The sequence below is a fragment of the Notolepis coatsorum genome (genome assembly GCF_963971535.1).
Source record: "Notolepis coatsorum genome assembly, chromosome: 8".
Classification (NCBI taxonomy): Eukaryota; Metazoa; Chordata; class Actinopteri; order Aulopiformes; family Paralepididae; genus Notolepis; species Notolepis coatsorum.
This window is the reverse complement of record NC_140172.1, coordinates 152,517,069-152,539,203: the sequence shown is the minus strand read 5'-3', so window position 1 is coordinate 152,539,203 and position 22,135 is coordinate 152,517,069. Positions and strand designations below refer to the sequence as shown.

Genomic DNA, 22,135 nt, shown 5'->3' with positions numbered 1-22,135 from the left:
TCACAGCCACACACACACACGCATAGGGCAAACGCTTATATCTCTGTGAAAACAGCTCTGATTATCCTAAGACTGGTCAAATAAATTCCTTACCTGAGATCGGATGTTATCCAAAAAGATTATTCCAATTCCTGATCGCCATTCCAAATATCGATCACACTTATTGATTACAGTGTTGGTACTGTAAATACATAATCCACGCTGTTCTGATGGCCGGCGATCACTTGGTCTCTTCAGTTGGCTTGACAGGAAATGGCGGGGGCAGTGTGAGCCTCCCACACGTTACACCTCGCCAATGAGAGTCCGCGCTGGCAGGTGAAAAGAAGTGACTGGCTGCCTCCACATGTATCGGAGGGGACATGTGATGGGCTTCTATCCTCCCTACGACCGACCAGTGGGGGGCACAACCGAGCAACGATAAGGACGGGAGGGAGAATTGGCACAAGAGGAAAATTGGGATGGGAGAAAAATCACAGAAAAAGTAGGTAAAAAAAAAAAGGTGTTGAGTGCTACAGTGTAGGTTAGTTTATTAGGACAAGTGCATGACGGTAAGGTTAGTTAGGGTTAGATTTCTTTAAAAAAAATTAAAATTTAATTTCAGATAATGGTTGAAGAAGTGCGTCTTTAGTCGACGGCGAAAGATTAGACGGGTTTCGGCTGTCCTAACTGGGGCGGGTAGTTCATTCCACCATTGTGGGGCAGGGACTGAGAAAAGGCAGGTTCTCCTTGATGACCCTCCCGGATCAAAGACCATCTTTCATTAACTAGCCATAGCTATATAATGTTGTAACAGACATGAGCTAAAACCTTTGGTAGCTAATGTTAGCTCTAACGCTAGCCAACAGCAAACTGTTGATGTTGTCCATGTCCTATTATGTTATATTGTTAGTTGCACAGCCTTACGTGGCAGATTCTCTCATCTCCTTGTAAGAATGCTATGTGGATTCAGACCGTATAGAAATCTTGTAAGACTTGTCTGCATGGTTTTCATAATGGGCCGTCTCTTCCAACAGGAGGTGTTCCCTAAGCACTTTGGTCATCAGTATAACCTGGCTCTGCAGGCTCTTCTGTGGAGGTTTCTGGCCAGGTTGGAGAAGCTCATTCCAGTCCCTGGGCTCAGAGAGGTAAATACAAGCCACAGAGCTCCTAAAACAAGTCACAGAGCAGTTTGTTCTGGTCAGTATAATTCATGTTAAAATAAGTCACAGAGCTGTACTGTTTGTTCTGGTCAGTATAATTCATCATGTTAAAAAAAGTCACAGAACGGTACTGTTTGTTCTGGTCAGTATAATTCATCATGTTAAAACAAAGTCACAGAACGGTACGGTTTGTTCTGGTCAGTATAATTCATCATGTTAAAACAAAGTCACAGAACGGTACTGTTTGTTCTGGTCAGTATAATTCATCATGTTAAAACAAAGTCACAGAACGGTACTGTTTGTTCTGGTCAGTATAATTCATCATGTTAAAACAAAGTCACAGAACGGTACTGTTTGTTCTGGTCAGTATAATTCATCATGTTAAAACAAAGTCACAGAACGGTACGGTTTGTTCTGGTCAGTAATTCATCATGTTAAAACAAGTCACAACGGTACGGTTTGTTCTGGTCAGTATAATTCATCATGTTAAAACAAGTCACAGAACGGTACGGTTTGTTCTGGTCAGTATAATTCATCATGTTAAAACAAAGTCACAGAACGGTACTGTTTGTTCTGGTCAGTATAATTAATCATGTTAAAACAGTCACAGAACGGTACGGTTTGTTCTGGTCAGTATAATTAATCATGTTAAAACAGTCACAGAACGGTACGGTTTGTTCTGGTCAGTATAATTAATCATGTTAAAACAGTCACAGAACGGTACGGTTTGTTCTGGTCAGTATAATTCATCATGTTAAAACAAAGTCACAGAACGGTACGGTTTGTTCTGGTCAGTATAATTAATCATTGTGATGAACACAAGCATCATAGTTTTCCCCAGAACTACTTCATGAAGTGACAGCGATCACCTTTTGAAGTAGTTCTGCTTCAGGTAGACTGGAGGCAATCAATACAGCTCTGTGACCCGTTTTTAACATGATGAATTAAGAGTAACGGTGTCATCCCTATGTTCCCTGGGTTCTATGTTCCCTGTAAAAAAAGAAAAAGGGGGTTCTAATTTCCCCGCTCCCGGAAAAAAAGGTTCTATGTTCCCCGGTCCCGGATAAAAAGGGTTCTATGTTGTGTATATCTATGTTGTTCAGAAAGTGGGGATAGCAGGAGAAAATTTGATTTTAAACATCAGTTTGCATGGACCACTCAGAAGCAGATGTGTCCTTCAGTGATAGGAATAAAAAAGTGGAATTCTCTCCACAATGACCTAAAGGGATGTAAAAATATTTATCAATTTAAAAAATTTTATAAGATGAAAATAATTAGACAATATGAAGACTACGAAAAGGATTAGACTCTGGAGTTATCTTTTGCTTATTTTTTGCTTTTCTACATTCATTTGTTCATTTGTTGCTCGTTTTTGTTCTAGTTTTGGATTTGTTTAAATTTGCATTTTAGTGCAAGGAATGGTTGTATGCGCTGTTCATTTGTTGCTCGTTTTTGTTCTAGTTTTGGATTTGTTTAAATTTGCACTTTAGTGCAAGTAATGGTTGTATGCGCAGACCATCAGATTTACTTTATTTAATTGGATAGGGGGCAGGTATTAATACGAATTTATTCTTCTTCCTGCTCCTTTTCGCTTATGGGTGTATTTGATTATAATAACTAAATGAATTATAGGAATTTGTAATGAACTGTAATACACTACCATGTGCGAAACAAAATAAAATGAAATGAAATGAAATCATAGTTTTCCCCAGAACTACTTCATGAAGTGACAGCGATCACCTTTTGAAGTAGTTCTGCTTCAGGTAGACTGGAGGCAATCTGTAGTGGCCAACTGTCATTCCTGGGTGTGCTGACAGCGTCCACGATGCACCCGCAATTACTTCTTTACTCAGTACCAAAGTTGTGGATGTTAAATGAGGTGAATGTCCAAGTTGCAGCTGGTACGGTTTACAGGGTTTTATTGTTGTCCAAAGGTGAATGATAGTGGATGATGATGAACAGAACAGTTGTCAATTGTTTGTTTACGGATAAGCAGTTCCAACAGTGAGACAGGTTTGAAAGTAAATCCTCAGCAGGTGCATGAGATTGCAGTGATCCCCTAGGTTACTTATAGAAATGGGGCTGTAATGGAGGTGGTGAGCCCCCTAGTGTTCAAACATAAATAAGACACTATAGCCTAAACGATATGAATTCTAATACTCTAATATATAAATCCACCAAGTCGGTTTCTGCTAATACACAATCAATACAGCTCTGTGACCCGTTTTTAACATGATGAATTAAGAGTAACAGGGTCATCCCTATATTCCCCAGGTTCTATGTTCCCCCCCCCCAAAAAAAAAAGGGGTTCTAAGTTCCCCGCTCCCGGAAAGGTTCTATGTTCCCCGGTCCCGCCCGCTCCCGGGGAAAAAAGGGTTCTATGTTCCCCGGTCCCGCAGACCGCTCGTAAGTCTACCGGTGGCAAAGCCCCAAGGAAGCAGCTCGCCACCAAGGCTGCCCGTAAGAGCACACCGGCTACCGGCGGCGTGAAAAATCCACATCGTTACAGGCCCGGTACAGAAGTCCACAGAGTTAAGTTGCCTTTCCAGCGTCTGGTCAGAGAAATCGCCCAGGACTTCATGGCTATTCAGGAGGCCAGTGAAGCTTATCTGGTCGGTCTGTTTGAGGACACCAACCTGTGCGCGATCCATGCCAAGAGGGTGACCATCATGCCCAAAGACATCCAGCTGGCCCGCAGCATCCTTGGAGAACACGCTTAAAGGGGAGATGAAGCGTTGAACAATATGATCCTAGTTTGTTTGTTGTGTACCTTGGGTAAGACGGGGTCCTATAATCAAATGTGAAATCCTGCTTATTTGTCTGAAAACGCAAATGTAATTTCCCTGTTTTCCCCATGGGCGGCGGCATTTTAGAGTAAGCTAGATGGTGACGTCATGGTGATGGTTTGGTCTGGCTCCTGGGTTACACTGCTGGTTAGATAGCTAATAAACATGGAGTGTCTTGAAGGTCAGTCAGTAAATGCAACGTTACCTACCAAACAACGGGACCGCAGTGGTTCTTTTTGTATTGCTCCCGGCTGTTCAAAACAAATGTTACCGCGTGAAAGAGAGAGGAAAGTTGGTTCATTTCCACAAACTACCAGTGAAAAAAACAGTGTTGTTGGCGCGTTGGCTGGCTGCACTCAAGCGGCGCGATCCGCCTGTTGGACAGGGAAGGAGGATCTGCAGCGAACACTTCATTGCCTCGGATTATGTTTTTGAGGGTGTCTTTGAAGAGGATGGGAGGTTTGTCCAGAAGACCACTAATCAGCTGAAGCCCGATGCGGTTCCCTCGGTCTTCGACAGACAGACCGGCCCAGGCAGTTCAACCAGCGCCAGCCCTGCGCCGGAGCATTTAGCATGCTGGCTACCTAGCTACGGTTCAGCTAACTAGCTACATGCAGCATTTAGCGTGCTGGCTACCTAGCAGCTACGGTTCAGCTAACTAGCTACATTTAGCATGCTGGCTACCTAGCTACGGTTCAGCTAACTAGCTATATGCAGCATTTAGCGAGCTGGGTTAGCCGGCTAGTTGGCTTTGAATCCCGGCTAGGTAGCCAGCACGCTAAATGCTGCATGTAGCTAGTTAGCTGAACCGTAGCTAGGTAGCCAGCACGCTTACACAACTCTGTCGTTTTTTCGGTAGCGGGAACGGGGAACATAGAACCCGGGGAACATGGGACCCTTTTTATCGTGAGCGGGGAACATAGAACCCCGGGAACATAGAACCCGGGGAACATAGACATGCTCCCAGAGTAACTGGTCCTGGAGTTTAAGCTCATTCTGCAGGCTATTCCATCTGTTTATTTGGTTGTCACAGTATGAATCTGTTTTCATAGGACTTTTACAGTCTCTCCAGTTTTGCACATGATGGTATCCAGTGTAAATGACGCCTGTCTTCTTGCAGACCGCGCTGTGGTTCAGTCCTGCCCCTGCGGTCATAGCTGAATGTATCAAGTCTGTAGCTAATCCTGAGCCACTGAGGGGACTCCTGGAATATCACAAGAAGGGACAGAGTCGCTTCAAATGCACAGGTAGGTCAAGTGTTAACGCTGGGCTAGGGCTGGGCGATTAATAGATTTAATCGATTAATTAGAATCCATGATTTAGGAAGATTTTCAACACACATTTTTTTTATTTTACAAAAAGTGATGTTTGGTGAAAGTTAGATTTGCACTTTATTAATCCCAATAGGGAAATTCATTCTTGTTTGATGATCAAGAGGCACCTTTTATTTGTTTTAAGTGAAGTTTGGTGAAAAAGCAAGTTATTGCACTATTAATCCCAATAGGGACATTCATCTTTGTTTGATCAAGAGTAACCTTTTATATATATATATATTATAATAAAAAAAAATTAAGTGAAGATTGGTGAAAGTTAGGTTTGCACTTCAATCCCAATAGGGAAATGTATCTTGGTTTGAAATTGTGTAAAATAAAAACAAAGCTTATTTGAATGATTTCCTTGGCATATGTAGTTTTTAAGAGAGAATAAATCTATTAAAATCGTAAATCGGATGTGGTGTGAAAAAATCTGAGATTACATTTTTAGGCCATATCGCCCAGCCCTACGCTGGGCCATGGTTCTTCATATCCTCCAGGGTAGTGCTTGAAGGGCTGTACCGACTGTAATCTTTTAACATTCGAAGCTCCTATTGAAGTATTCGAACGAAGCTTCAAATGTCTGTCGTCATATTTTATGACGTAATCCAAAAAAGAATTGTCCTTGAGCAAAACGCTTAATGCCCTGACTGCTCCCGGTGAGCAGGTTGGCTCCTTGCATGGTCGCCTTCGCCAACGGTGTCTGAATGTGTGAGTGAATGGGTGAATTTGAGGAACAAAATTGTAAAGCACTTTGGATCAAAGCTGTTATATAAATGCACCGTTTACCATTTAGTAATGTCCTGCTGCTGAATGTGGAGATACCATCTGACTGAAGGGGCCTGCAGATAACAAACATAACTTTTCACAATATCACAAACGCTCAATGGCCACTGTTGGAAAGTAATGACTTAAGTTGATGCACGAACGAAACAAACATTTCAATTCAATGTAAGCATCTTTGCCAACAGCCAATACAATGGATACAAATACAAATGGGAATGGCGTCTTGTGTATTTCACCAAAAATAGACATGACCATGAAAAAAGTACACAGATAGGGCTCTACGCTAACCCTTTTCCCAAGGAGCACATGTGCTCCTGAATGAAAACATTTAGGAACACACAAAGACATTTTTAAGCACAGTGAAAAATCTTGAGTTTATTAACAAACTATTTATTACATGCATATTATACTGTGCATGTATGTGCATACTAAGGGACACACATCTGTGCAATAGCACATACCACCAAAATCACACATTGGCCCACGCCTACTAGATGCCCAGCTGCTTTTGTATGTTGTAGTGTTGTCACGATACCAACATTTTTACTTTGATACCGATAGGAAAGGTAATGGAATATATGATTAGATGACAGAACATGGACAAATCTTTATACAATTCTTTAATTATTATAATTTAAATAAATATTTTGATGCTGTTGAAACGTAAATAATAAAATGATTCTGTTACAGCTGCTGAGCTATATACTATAGCTAATGTCCAATATCTTCCTTTTGAATGAAATGGGTTCAAGAATTGAATCAGGATTGTTAGCAGGCAGAGAGAGAGAGGGGGGAGACTCAGCCCCCCCTTCCCTCACTATTGGATGCCTCTGAGCGTTCCCAGGGACCAATTCATCTCCCTCTCCGGCCACACCTCTTCCCCCTCCCCAGTCACACAGGGGGTCCCCCAAGGCTCAGTCCTCGGCCCCCTGCTCTTCATCTGCTACAGTCTCCCCCTTGGTCACATCATCCGTAAATACCAGCTCAACTTCCACTGCTACGCTGATGACACCCAAATCTACATCAGTACACAATCCCCCCCACAGCCCACCCCTCAGTCACATCGAATCCTGCATTACTGAACTCCAAACCTGGATGACTCACAACTTTCTCAAATTAAACAGTGACAAGACGGAACTTCTCATCATTGGCACCAAAACCACCCTCACCAGATCCGGACCATCACACTCACCATCAATGACTCCACCATCACCCCCCCCCCCCCCCCCCCCCCTAGTCCGAAACCTTGGTGTCCTCCTCGACCCCACCCTCTTATTTGACCCCCACGTCCGCTCCATTGTAAAAACATCATACTTTCACCTCCGCAACATTGCTAAAAATCCGTCACTGCCTCTCCCCCCCCCTGCTGCTGAATCCCTCATACACGCCTTCATCTCCTCCCGCCTGAACTATTGCAACTCCCTCCTCACTGGCATCACCTCCCGCTCTCTCCATAAACTGCAAATGGTCCAAAACTCAGCCGCCCGCCTCCTCACTAACACCCGGTCCCGTGAACACATCATCCTGTCCTCCACTCTCTCCACTGGCTCCCGATCAAACACAGCATAAACTTCAAAACACTACTCCTCACCTTCAAAGCCCTCCACAGCCTGCCCCCCCCCCCTACATCAAGTTTCTTTATTAGTTGTCATACAGAAGTACAGAATACTTTTATACAAAATGCTTCTTTCTCTTACGCTCCAGGGACTGTGCTAGACAAAAATAGATAAGTATAAAATAAAATAAGTATAGCAAGTATAAAATAGAAGTCCAGTACGTAGACCAGGGGTCAGCAACCTTTTTGACATAGAGTGCCTGTTTGAAATATAGTTGTAACTAGTGTGCCTCAACAATATTACATGCATCGTAATTTTTTTTCTCAATCAGGTCTTTTTAATGATAATTTTTACATTATTACATCATTATTGTTATTTTTATTATTAACAATATTATTATGATGGTTGTATCAACCCTAAATCTGAGTTGGGGGGGGGGGGGGGGGGGGGGGATGCAATGCAGACAAACAGCTGCATACAGTGCGACCATTTCACTCACATTTGCCCATTCATTTTTGGACACATCACACATCGGTGTGTGTACTGTACGTGTGCTGTCATAGCTCCACCTACAGGCCTAATGGAGAACACCAGGAGAACACCAGGATGTGAATGGAGGGTGAATGTGAGGTATATTGTGTAAATAAGTTTTGATTGATTGCAAACTACACTGTAAAAATAATAATAATAATAAGTTACCAGAACTTAAAAATATTGAGTTCAGTTACTGTGCATTAAGTTTTTCAGTTTTCAATCCATAATAAGTTAACAGAAAAATAAGTACACAACCACATTATTTCAACCTAATAAAACTGTTTATTGTCATTGTTTTAAGAACACAAGTTGACTTGAGTAAAAAAAAATGGCCTTTAACATGTGCAATGTTCAATGAAATAGAAAAATAAATAATAAAATTTGTTGATTAATCCCACTGGTCACAATGGTGACCGTAATAATGTTTTTGTTATAAGGCTCTGCAAATGTTACTGTATTTGTATTGTAGCAATGTATTTCCAGCTAAATTGAAATAATAAACAAATAAAGGGTCTCAATTAAATATGTGGTAGTAAAAAGAACCTGTGGGAGGATTTAAACAAGATAAATGCGACAACAGTGCAGAATATTTCACTATAATATTTCATATTTTTTTTATGCTGCCCCCTGTGCCTATGAAAATGCCCCCGCGTGCCTATGCAGGCACGCGTGCCTAGGGTTGCCTACCCCTGACGTAGACACAAGTGTTCAGTATGTACAATGTTCAATGCAGAGTAGAAGTAACTGAGTTACCATACAATATACTATACAATATACTAATATACTATACAGTGCCAAGCAGAAATGGGATGAGGTACAATTTACAGTAAGGTGTAATGAGGTATGGGTTGTAGTGCAAATTCTTTACCAATAAATATAAAGTGTTTAGGTGTTCTAAAGTGGGTAAAGTGGGTGCTGCAGTGAGTTGTTTGTTTAAAGTGACTGTGTGCGTGTGGATGTGTGTACTGTGAGTGCATTTGATGGTTGTTACATAGTGTTATTGTTCGTTGAGTATCCTGATGGCCTGGGGATAGAAGCTTCTTATGAGTCTTTCTGTGCTTGCCATGAGACTCCGGTATCGCTTGCCTGACCGCAGCAGTTCAAAGAGGCAGTTGTTTGGGTGGCTGGAGTCTTTGATAATTCTCTTAGCCTTACCCATGGACCGCTTGTTCTAGTAAATGTTCTGGAGAGTGGGAAGCCCCCCTCCAATTGTGCGTTCGGCTGAACGGGCCACTCTCTGTAGTCTGCTACGGTCTTGTGTGGCGCTATTCCCAAACCAGGAGGTGATATTGCCAGTCAGGATGCTCTCTATTGTACATGAGTAGAAGTTCTTAATGATCTTCTGACTGACTTGGAACTTCCTTAGGCGCCCGAGGAAGTAGAGGCGTTGCCGTGCCTTCTTCACAACACTGTCGATGTGTGTGGTCCATGTCAAGTCCTCGGATATGTGGACTCTGAGGTACTTAAAACTGTTCACTCTCTCAACCGGTGCCCCGTCGATGCTGAGGGGGCTGTAGTCCCTGACCCCCGACCTCCTAAAGTCCACAATCATCTCCTTTGTTTTGCTGACGTTCAGGGAGAGGCTGTTCTCTTGACACCATCCCGCTAGGACCTTGACCTCTTCCACGTAGGCCCTCTCGTCGTTTGCAGAGATCAGGCCCACCACTACTGTGTCGTCAGCAAATTTGATGATTGTGTTGTTCCGCTGTGCCACACAGTCATGTGTGTACAGGGAGTAGAGGAGGGGACTCAGAACACAGCCCTGGGGGGCCCCTATGTTGAGAGTGATGGATGAGGAGGTGCAGTTGCCTGCTCTCACCACCTGGGGTCTGCCTGTCAGGAAGTCCAAGACCCACTGGCAGAGGTCATAGTTCAAGCCCAGGTCCCTGAGCTTGGCTATTAGTTTGGAGGGGACTATGGTATTGAATGCTGAGCTGTAGTTGATGAACAGCATTCTCACATAGTTCCCCTGCCTCTTGTCCAGGTGTGATGCTGCTGTGTGCAGCAAATGGGCTATGGCGTCCTCCGTGGACTTGTTGGAGCGGTATGCAAATTGCAGGGGGTCCAGGTTGATGGGGAGGGAGGAGCAGATGTAGCCCTTTACTAGCTTCTCAAAGCACTTCATGGCTATGGAGGTGAGAGCTACAGGGCGGTAGTCGTTGAGGCAAGCAGGCTTGGATTTTTTGGGTACAGGGATAATAGTGGACTTCTTCAGACAGGTGGGGATGACAGCCTGTTCCAAGGACAGGTTAAATATGTCAGTGAATACCGGGGCCAGTTGGTCGGCACAGACTTTTAGGACGCGGCCGGGGATACCGTCCGGTCCTGCTGCCTTCCTGATATTCACTTTCTTAAGGTCCTCCTCACCTCATGTTCTGTTACCCTCAGGGACCGAAACTAAAGCCTGCCAGGGGCGGTGTGTTTTTACCTTTGGCGCATGACACTTAGAGGGCTGCCCGCCGTGTGGCGTGTAGACGTGTAGTTCATAACGATACTCTTGTGCGAGTACAGATTATAGCCGCTCGTCTTTTTTTTCTCCGCCGCAAGATCGTTAAAAAACTACAAGTCCCACATCGCACTCAAGTCAACGGTCCAATCACAGTAGAGTGACGTAACTGGTTTCATGAGAAAAAAAAGCAAATGACCAATCGGAAGCTATCATTTGGCTTGTTTACTTCCGTCTGCTCTAGTCTATATCGGACCCCATGAGCTAACGTTACTGTTTAAACAATGACCCAGTCAACTATTCACTTTTAGTTTAATACATGACGAGGCATTGTCTAACGGTATCTAGCTGGCTAGCTACTGATAGCTGCTGATATCAACAAATGCTCCAGCAATAGTCTACTCGAGTGCATAATACCTCCGTTCCCTCGTTAGCTAGCTTAGCTAGCTCACTTAGATCCATCTGTCCCAGTAAACTAAATTGTCTTAACGTTATCTACCGGGCTAGCAGTAGCTACAGATAGCTCCTGATATCAATGTCTTATAACATTGATTGAATGCGTATTCTAGCTGAGGGCATGTTGAATGTGATTTGACAAATGAACCGTAACGTTATAAATAGGGTCCAGCTGCATCGCCGGAGAATCCTTGCATGCTGAATGTAGGGTGTAGCTGAATATAGGGTCTAGCTGCAGGGCCGGAGAATCCTTGCTGGAGCTGGAGGCTACTCAAGTATACACACAGACAGTGGAGCTGTTTGCAGATAGCAAGCATTTTGACTTATTGCGTGGTGGCGATGTCTCGCAGATAATACAACTACAAGTATGATTATATAATATATATTTTATTTAAAAAAAAAATTTTTATATAAAATATATATTTTTTTTTAATCAAAAAGATTTTGGCAGGTAAGAAATATGCTTGGCGGGTAGACTCTTCCCATCTACCCGCCACTGGCCGGTGAGTCAAAAAGTTAATTTCGCTCCCTGGTTACCCTGAACACTGAGTCTCCATCAGCAGTGTCCCCCCCTCCATTGCAGTGGTTCGTAGGCTGGTGTTGTTATTCCCAGCCTCAAACCTCGCATAGAAGGTATTGAGATCATTTGCTAAGGAGATGTCACTGTTCAGCTTGAGGGAGGTGCCTTTTTAATCTGTCATCGTTCTGAGGCCCTGCCACATAGCTCTAGAGTCAGCCTGTTCATATTGGAGTTCAATTTTATCCCTGTAGTGCCTCTTTGCTTCTATTACTACTCTCCTGACGTTGTATCTCGCCACCTTGTGGTCATTCATGTTGCCTGCCACAAGCCTGGCGTTGTATGCTGAGGTGCGCGCTTTCAGAGCCTCACGGACGGATTTGTCTACCCAGGGCTTTTGGTTTGGGTAAACTCTAATTGTGGTAGTGGGGATTGTTTCTTCCACCAAAGTACAAACAAAGTCCAGCACTGTCTCCGTGTAGTCATTAATGTTATCTGTGTTATCTCGGAACACAGAATTGTGTCCGCTCTGCTCTCACAATTGCGCGTTGACACACCCACTACGCAAAGCTATTACTCGCACAGTGTGCTCCTAAATTATTTTTCCAGTTCGCACATATCTATTTTTATGGGCAAATGCGAGTGAAATAATCTCACTGTAGAGCCCTGCCGGATGTCTGATGTATGGTCCCAAATGCAACCATTGACAGCTTCACAGATGGTGGACATATTAGGGCTGCTTGATTATCGCAAAAATCTTTCAAAATTACTGGAGAAACGCACCGTGGCTCCCTCCTCCCCCTCCAGACGGGCTGAAACTACTGTTCGGGAGAGGGGCGGAGTGCGCCGCTGTGAAGGAAGGGTGCGCTGCAATTACAACACAAGACAAAACGAGAGCAACGTGGCACAATAATCGCTTATCTTGATTAAACTCTTAAACCTCTGGATTCTGCATATCACTCAGCTCTTGGGTTTATTACTGGTGACAGATATGATACTGGTGTTGGATTCTGGCAAACCACAATCAGCCCCTTATCACTTCTTCATCTGTTGGCCCGTGTAGTCTCTGCGTTGTGTTTTATTTCTCCGACGTCTTCTCATACTGGTTGTACATCGTGGTCATTCCCCTTTTAATGCAATCCGTAATCATAATAATTCACACCGTCAGACATGTTACCTTTCTTGGAACCCGTTGTTTATTACATAAACAAAAGCCTCAGATGTTACCCATCTCGTATTGTCCTTGAAAAGTCTTTGATGGAACACTAAATTAATTATTCTATTGTCTTGTCTGCTGTTAGTCCAATGGTGGCTGAGGCCTCGTCGTTAGCCAAAACCCTTCTCTGTTAGGCGAAGCTAATGATGAGGTGTCACTCCCCTCCCCCACCCAGCGAGGGTGGAGAGGGATGAAAGTCTCTGATCAACGTGTGCACTCTTCGGTGTGGTTCGTTTCTCATTCTAACTGTACCCGGAAGAAACTCACATTATATTATCTCCGCCATAGCAACGACACTTGTTGCCATGTGACGCGCTGTCATGGCAACTGCTGTTCACCCTTCACACACATTTAAACGTCTGTTTCTAGTGGTGTCTCTCTCTGACCATTCTGCTAATGCAAACCTTATCAAGATGACGGATGCCCTTGAAGCACACCCTGCTCGCTGTGGAGACAAACTGCCTGTAAACACACTCCCTCTCTGCTCTGTTCCACCCAGCTGATAACGGCCCTCTGCACAGTTTTGGCTGGAGACAGACATACATGCTGAAAATGATGATGATGATGATGATATTATCCTCTTAAAACTCATATCTATATAGGTTATAAACCAAATGCAAATCATCGATTTCCTTCACTGGTGACAGATATGATACTCACCATTGTGTCCTGTATTATCGGGTGGGTTGGCCTTCTCTTACAGAAAGGCTCAACAAACACTGGTATTTTTTTTAAGCCCTTATTTGTAAACCGTAACGACCTGTTTATATCTCTTTACTGTTAGATTGGAATATTGGAACCTATTCAACTAGATCGAATGATGCGGCCAGGTGGCGTAGCGGAGATTGTGCTCGTCACCAATGCAAGAGGCTGCGGTCTCGACTGCCGGAGAGTCAGCATTGCCTTGGCTTGGGCTGATCGCTATACTAACTCGTTTGGCTGAGTTAGGCGGAGGGAAGCCGTGAGTGGGTCCTGGGCGTTGTGGACAGCGACCCCTACAGTTCGGTCGGGGCGACTGCACAGCGAGGGTAGGATCTGGAGAAAGGTAGTGTGACCTTCCACACGTTACACTCTCTCGTGAGAATCTGCGCCGCCAGGCTGGCTGCCGGCTGGCTGCACATGTCCCGGACCAACAGTAGGGGGGGGTGCGCAACAACCAGGAAGGGGGTTGGGAATTGGCATAACGACTAACAGTGGGATGGGAGAAAAATCGGAAAAAGGAGGGGGGGGGGGGATTTTAAAAATAAATTAAAAACTAGATCGAATGACTGGATGGTTCTTAGGGTCCCTCAAGTTTGTTCTGATCTAGGGAAGTCAGATTTTTCCTTTGATGCCTCTAACTCATGGTATGTCCTTCAACTCTGAAATTGGAGGTTCTCCCTTCCCTTGGTATGTTTAAACGTATGATTTCAGACCATTGTGTGACTACCTGTAACTGTTTTAGCTGATCTTTTTAAATTATCTTTAAAAGGTTTTTATTTTTACTCTGGTGTTTAATTTTCTGTGAATATTGCTTGTAAACGAGGGAAATTGTGAATAATGCTTGTATTATGTACTGTTTACATTTTGTACAATCGTCGTTTCTGTAAACGAGGGAAACCTCAGAAGCTTACGATTTTAAATAAAGGTTGAAATTAAATGGGGGAAAAAATAATCTTGTTTCCTTACAAGATAATCGAGATAAGCGATTATTGTGCTGCATTGCTCTCATACTGTCTTGTGTTGTAAACGCAGCACACCCTTCCTTCAGTGTGAAGAATCCAAATTGTAACAAATGTTTTTTTTTTTTTTTTTTTTGCAGTGCAAGCATCTTCTAAGGATAAGGACATCTTCTCAGCACTGTCCCCCGTCACGTGGGCCAAGAAAAGTGTCGCCGCCGAGGGGTGTCCCCTCTCGTCGGAAGACGAAGAGACGGAACCCGCACCGGGGGTCATGTACGTAGAGCGCGAACCCGGCAGGTGGGTCTTGGTCCCGGATTCGGAGGTCCCGCCCAAGAGGTCGAACACCCCGGAGCTCAGCTCTGTGGAGGTCGAGGTCGAACACCCCGAGGAGGTCGCCGTGCCGCGGAAACCCGCCGCCAAGCGTCGGGACAAGAAGAAGGAGGCCGCCGTCTTCTTTCCCAAAACCCGCAGTGGGATGAACCCGGAGCGCATGGCCGCGCTGTGCCGGCTGCGGAAGTACAGAGTGCTGCTGTCCAGGCAGGACATCACGGGCCTGCCGCTGCCGGAGACGCGCACGCTCAGGCTCAGGAAGAGGGACGCGTTGGCCGCGGGCGCTCCGGTCGGTGGGAAACATAAAGAGTGTCGAGAAGATGGCGCCGGTCCACCGTCGCCTCTGGGAACGCTGGCTGAGAACGTTCTGCTCACTGGACCTGTACCACGTAAAAGAGGCCGACCTTCGAAAACTCAGAAAGTGGGACCGACTGAAAAGACTTCACCGGATTCTGCACAAGCCAAGTAAGCTTTTCTTTTTGCTCCGTTTGGTCATATTCTTTTTTTTTTTTTACTTTATTTTTTTAGCGTTTATCGCTTTTTCTGGTCAAGCATGACCGACAGATACAGGGTGAAACGGGATATAGATCAGGGGAAGACATTCTGGTAAATGACGGCGGGTCCGGGAATCGAACTCGAGTCCACCAGATCCGTGACGCAGCACGGTTTTCCCCGACGCAGAAATAGCGCCGAGATATGCGGTGAGCTACTGGAGCTCCCCTTGGTCATATTTTTACAGTAGGAGAATTATGAGGTCACACCACTGGTGACAACGACCTGGTAGCTGGGTGGAAGAACCTTGTGGTACACCACATTGTTGGGAAGGCCTGATGGCAAACTTGATCAGGGTATCTGTGGGGTATTAAAAAGTCTTAAAAGTATTAAATTCATAATTCTCAATTAATTTAAGGCCATAACCCTGTGGAGTCTTGGGCTATTTTCAATGTTTTGGCTACTTTTGATTTTGACTTTACATTTACATTTTGTCATTTAGCTGACACGCTTTTATCCAAAGTGACTTACAAGTTCTGTACGACAAGTCATCAGGAAGGGCACAACTCTATCAGCTGAGTAACAATGTTCATCAAAGTGTTGAGTGCTACAGTGTAGGTTAGTATATTAGGTGCATGACAGTAAGGTTAGTTAGGTTTTTTTCTTCTTCATTTCAGATATTGATTGAAGAAGTGTGTCTTTAGTCGACAGTGAAAGATTGGACGAGTTTCGGCTGTCCTAACTGGTGGGAAGTTCGTTCCACCATTGTGGGGCAAGGACCGGGATTAGGCGGCTTCTCTTTGATGACCCTCCCGGAGCTCGGATAGGAGTAGGTCTGAGACGGCCAGAACATGCAGAGCGTAGGGGTCTTGAAAGTGTGTAGTTAGAGACCATTGACCGGAGGTAGGCGGGAGCCGTTCTCTTCGCCGCACGATATGCCAGGTTGAGCCAGGGCCTTGAAGCGGATTCGTGCAGCAATGGGGGCCCATTGCAGGTCCCTAAGAAGTGGGGTGACATGGGCTGACTTCGGTAGGTTTGAGATCAGGTGGGCCGCTCCGCTCTGAATGAGTTGAAGAGGCTTGGCGGCAGTGGTTGGAAGGGGGCGGGATCCTTCTGACGTTGCTCAGGAGGAATCTCTGCAGGTTCCGGTTGTCGCTGTGATGTGAGCGGAGAAGTTCAGCTGGTCGACGGTCGTCAAGGACAACACCAAGGTTCTTGGCGGTCGGGGACGCAGCCACCACAACTATATTCTCGACTGTGATGGAAAGGTCGGTCAGGGGGGAGGATTTGGCTGGCAGGTGAAGCAATTCTGTTTTGCTTGGGTTCAGTTTGAGGTAGGGCTGCACGATGGGAAAAAAAATATTCGATTCATAGACCTATGCGATCTCATTTCTAAATTATAAATGATTTTTTAAATGATTTTATTACATAAAAGAAGGAAGTCCAGGCAGGACATCACCGGCCGGCTGCCGCTGCCGGAGACGCGCACGCTCAGGCTCAGGAAGAGAGACGTGTTGGCTGCGGACGCTCCGGTCGGTGGGAAACATAAAGAGTGTCGAGAAGATATCGCCGGTCCACCGTTGCCTCTGGGAACGCTGGCTGAGAATGTTCTGGTCCCTGGACCTGTACCACGTAAAAGAGGCCGACCTTGGAAAAAGTACGCTTTTCTTTTTGCTCTGTTTGGCCATATTTTTACAGTAGTAGAATTATGAGGTTGCACCACTGGTGACGCACAAATGTCTTAAATTGAACTTGTTGAAGATACCCTGTTGATATTGTCTGGGTCTTGACTTTTTTCCAGTAGAGTCCAGCCAACTATGTCCTAACTAAGTCTGTCTCTTTCTTTGTCTCTGTCTGTGTCTTTCTCTCTCTCCCTCTTTCTGTCTCTCTCTGTCTCTTTCTCTCCGTTTCTTTCTTTCTCTTTGTCTTTCTCTCTCTTTCTCCTTGTCTCTTTCTTTCTGTCTCTCATTTCCCTTTTTCTCTTTCTTGCCTTTTTGTCTGGGAATGTAAAAGTAAAAAAGGCCCACCTCGGAAAAAGGAGAAAGTGGGAGAGACTGAAAAGACTTCCCCGGATTCTGCACAAGCCAAGTAAGCTGTTATTTTTGCTCTGTTTGGTCATATTTGTACAGTAGTAGAATTATGAGGTCGCACCACTGGTGATAACGACCTGGTAGCTGGGTGGGAGAACCCTCCAGGGGGGGGCAGCCCGGCTGGGAGATTAAATAATATTATTTTTCTTTTCACTTTTTTTCTCCTTATTTTTCTCCCATCCCAATTTCGTATTATCCAATTCTTCCCTCCCCCCTGTCTTGAACGTTGCTAGACTATGCCTCCCACTGGTCGGCTGTAGTGAGGATAGAAGCCTTGCATCACGTGTCCCCTCCGGTACACGAGGAGGCAGCCTGTCGCATCTTTTCACCGCAGCAGCTCGAACTCTCAGTGGCGAGGAGTAACGCGTGGGAGGCTCACGCTGCCCCCGCTACTTCCTGTTTCCGCCGCACCGGCGTCACCCAACCGACCTGTAGGAGTCGCTGTCCACAACGTCCAATCCCCACCCACCGGCTTTCCCACCCTCTAACACTGCCAATTGTGTTAGTATGACGGCCGGCCAAGCCGGTAGCAACGGCGAGAGCTGGACTCGATACCAGCGTCTCCTGCGTTAGTGGCGAGCGCCTTGCCCACTGCGCCACTCAGCCACTGAGATTAAATAATATAAAATATTTGAACCGTTTTTGTATTCAACTTTTTTGCGGGGATACCGGGAGCTTGGTGCATTGGGCGAGAGCTTGTATGGAATGCGTGATCATTTAAATTGGCACGCAAGTGCAGCTTTTTTTTGCTAGTATGGTATATTGGTATTAAAAAGGTCTTAAAAATTCTTAAATTGAACTTGTCTGGGTCAGTCTTTTCTCCAGTAGAGCCCAGCCAACTATGTCCTAACTAAGTCTGTCCTGAATAATGATTTAAAAAATGAATCCTCCAATAATGGCTTGAGGGAAAATATTTCTGTGCCATCACTTGTGTTGTGCCTTAATACTGGTGGGAAATCATTCTTCTAACGGCAATATTGTAACTGCCACTGCAAGACACTGTTCTCTCATTTCTGTATTTGAGAGACTGTAGTGAAATACTTTTCTAGGGTTTAGGAATAATATGTACTAACGTAATTCCGCTAATAGTGACCCGGGCTTGTATTTGCTTAAACTGTAGCGGGTACCAGGCTTTTATTAGGAGGAGGCATGTATAAGAGAGAGGCCTATATTTCTAATTTTCAAACGGATCATAATGAATAAATCAACATTTTGTGTCAGTTTGAACCCAGTAAAATGTACTGGGTTCATTTATTGAAACCAAGTTGTATGAAATAGTAAACCGTGCAATTACAGGTGGTCACTGGTAATTTCAACGTTTTCAAAGTGAAATCAAGTAACTTTACCTTAGCAGCTCAGTATGCAGCTCAGTATATTAGTAACCCGGCTTGTATTAGGAGGTCGGCTTATAGTTGCTTAGCTCAAGAGCGCACCCGGCCATTAATAGAGACCCGGTTTGTAATTGAATACCGGTCACTATTAGAGGAATTACGGTATATTATATATATGAAACGGATGGTACCGCGAAGCGCAGTCACGAAGGACTTCAGATGTTGTGAAGTGAGTAGCGGTGCTAATGGGTTAAACTCACTCTCATCCTCAAAAGACAGTGAGTTCACGTCTTGGTATAGCGGTCTCTGCTGTTGCCCGCGGCGTGGGAGACCCGGGTTCGAAACTCCCTCGGGGCATCGGAGTTTAAGGTGACGATGTCACGACCGTTGCATAATACATACAATGTTGAAATTCAGTGGTATTCCAATTGTTTGCCATAGGCCCTCAGCCCTGCCAAACGTATTCCAAAGGCCCAAAAGACTTCTGACTGAGGAAGTACGGTTGTCGGTCGACGTCAAGAAACAAAGAAGAGGGGACAGCGGGGCAGAGGACAGCGGGGCAGAGGACAGTGCAGAAGAAGAAAAGGAAACGGAGAGAGAGAGCTTCCCTAACCATGACTCTAAGTGAGTATATTACCTAGTGATGCGCCGATGTGAAAATTGTGGCCGATACCGATATTAATATTGCTGTTCTGGCCGATACCGATATTTACCGATGTCGATATCTCTGTATAGAAAACACTTTTTTATGATAATCAAATAAAGAGCTATTTTCCCAAACGCATAATTATTTTACTTTTGTAACTTATTTTCAGAAATGACTGATATTTTGAAACTATTTAAAGGGGAACTATTTTACTATTTCTTTCACTATTTGGGCACTTTTACACAATTCCTGTGAGTCTATGGAACACCTCTGTAATATATATATTTTTTTTATTCATTGTTTTGTATTTCTAATCAAGTCCTCAAAAACAGCATTTTTCTACCTCAAGATCTCGAGCCGTTTTGAGCCTGGGCTCCTAAACCACTGTGCATCGTCGTGTTCGCCTGAACATTAACATGCAGCAGTGACTATATGACATCACATATAGGCACATTTTCAAACGACTCAGTTCAGTGAGGGTGAATATTGTGAGAGGAGAATTGGAAGAATGCGCCAATATGAGAATTTTGAGACATAGATCATATTAATATAAGTTCACATAGCTAGGAAACAATGCTAAACACTCAAAAAGGCCATTTATAAGATAGTTCCCATTTAACACTTTCAGTGCCCGCAGTGGGGCGCACGATTTAGTGCTTGAGTGCCACCATCCACTTCAATGTTAGCGTTAAAAACGTTTTTAAATTATGGCTATGTGTCTAATTTGCTCGTCGCTTATCAATGACTCGTTTTCCAGTCAACATTGTCGAAGCGGATTGTTTTTTTATCGGTTCATTTTCATTTTATAGCATTTTGAAAAGCCCTCGTTTTCAAGGAAAATATAAAGATTCCATGATAAACGCCCTTTACTGGAATATTCTAGAATACACAAAAACTACATTTTTCGGCCTATTTATGAATCGTTTTCAAATAAACGCTAGATTATCGATAGTATATGTGTACGTATGCACACTAGAGACGCGAGCTGAAAATCGATTCTCTTATTTCCTCATCAGCGATCGCGCACAGACAGACAGATCACACATAGGGCAAAAGCTTATATCTCAGCGAATACAACTCTGATTATCCCAAGACTGGTAAAATAGATTCCTTACCTCAGATCAGATGTTCTCCAAAAAGATTATTCCAATTCCTGATTGCCATTCCAAATATCGATCACGCTTATCAATTGATTATTGGCTGCTGTAATTACATATTCCAGGCCGATCTCCGTCCCGCGATCACTGCCATGATGATCAGACGGCTTGCCAGCTCAAGGAGCCAGCTGGCTCCGCCTCTACATATCGACTGATCCCAGGTCAGTCGCCTGCAGTTACACAGGATAGACGATAGGGGGCGCTTTTTCCAAATCTGAGCTGCTACAGGGGCTGCTGTACCAACGGGAGACTCGGTTGATGAAATATGAATTCAGATCGCTAATAAAGAAATAAAGCGATATTTGTCGTGATGGGCATTCAGGCGTTGGGCTGATAAAACGAGTTATGTCGTGATGGGCACTGAAAGTGCTAACACTTTGAGTGCCACATCACGGCTTTTCTCGGGTTTACGATAGTTACGCTGAAAGCCACGTCACGGCTTTTCTCTGATTTTTTTTTTTTTAGCGATCTAAAATCATATTGCATCACGCGAGCCTACCCTAGCCTACCCAGGGGCCGCCGGCGATCAGATGTGAAAATAGCGCCCCCTATCGTCTCCCAGATGGTAAATCACCCTTTTGGAATGGACTCAATGAAAATGGATGGGGGAAAAAAAATATTCCAGTCCACATTTTCCAGTCCACTGATGCAGCCGGAGTTACCAGAGTTCATTCTGGATCCTCTGAGCCGCGGCGAGCATGGGTTATACTGTACACACGTTGGATCAATATACTTATCGATTTTTTCGAATGGTGATCAGGAATTGGAATATACCATTTGGATACCATCTGATGTCAGGTAAGGAATCTATGTTATCAGTGTTAGGATAATCAGACTCGTTTTCGAGGAGATATAAGCTTTTTTGTGATAATGTGCTCTAGCTGTTTCACTGTAAAATCCATGAGGAAATGAAAGCAGCTATTATCAGCGCGCGGCTCGAACGTGCGTGCGTGCACGTATACTATTGATCATCTAGCGTTTATTTGAAAACGATTCATAAATAGGCCGACAAATATCAACGTTCTGGAATATTCCAGTAAAAGGCGATTATCACAGAATGGGCTGTTTTTCACCTGAAAACGGGTGCTTTTCAAAATGCTCTCAAACGGAAATGAAGCGATAAAAAACCAATCTGCCTTGACAAAACTGACTGGAAAATTATTCTTTGATAAGCGACGGGCAGATTAGACACATAGCCATAATTTAAAACATAGATTAGGCGATATTAACACTTTGGTCGCCAGGCTTATATTCATAATAAACCATCCCACGCCAGCTCTATTTGTCTATGGAGAAGTTCCCCTTCTTTGCAGGGCTATAACTTTTTAAATTGTATTGCTAAATTGACATTACTATGGCCCATTCAACGTCAAGTATCTATTGTTCAGGGTGTAGCAACGTTATACTTTTTCATTCACATATTCATACTAAAATATGGTCTAAAGTATAAGTATGTTTTTATCGTTTTCTGCAGCATTCTCCAGAACGTGATTTATAGCCCCAAATGCATTATATTGATGATCAAATACAGTTTGATAGCAATCTGCGCGAGATAAAAAATTTCAAGTGCACGTGCTTCTAAAAGTTACTACTTATCATCTGATGTTGACCGGATGGGGGGGGGGGGGTCGTTTATAATTCCGTGGCCAACGTTAGATGATTCATCTAGTGTGGGTGAT

At 44.2% G+C, this 22,135-nt stretch overlaps 1 protein-coding gene across 1 annotated transcript in view; it reads left to right on the top strand.

Annotated features, from left to right (window-relative positions):
* The window catches only part of LOC311233840 (uncharacterized protein), a 93,507-nt gene that overhangs the window by 8,080 nt on the left and 63,292 nt on the right, over positions 1 to 22,135 (top strand). Inside the window, exons 5-10 of the mRNA XM_084320880.1 lie at positions 1,014 to 1,124; positions 5,046 to 5,172; positions 14,551 to 15,205; positions 16,668 to 16,889; positions 17,246 to 17,320; positions 19,095 to 19,277. Of these exons, the coding sequence (XP_084177006.1) occupies positions 1,014 to 1,124; positions 5,046 to 5,172; positions 14,551 to 15,205; positions 16,668 to 16,889; positions 17,246 to 17,320; positions 19,095 to 19,277 (1,373 nt within the window). The remainder of the gene's footprint in view (positions 1 to 1,013; positions 1,125 to 5,045; positions 5,173 to 14,550; positions 15,206 to 16,667; positions 16,890 to 17,245; positions 17,321 to 19,094; positions 19,278 to 22,135) is intronic.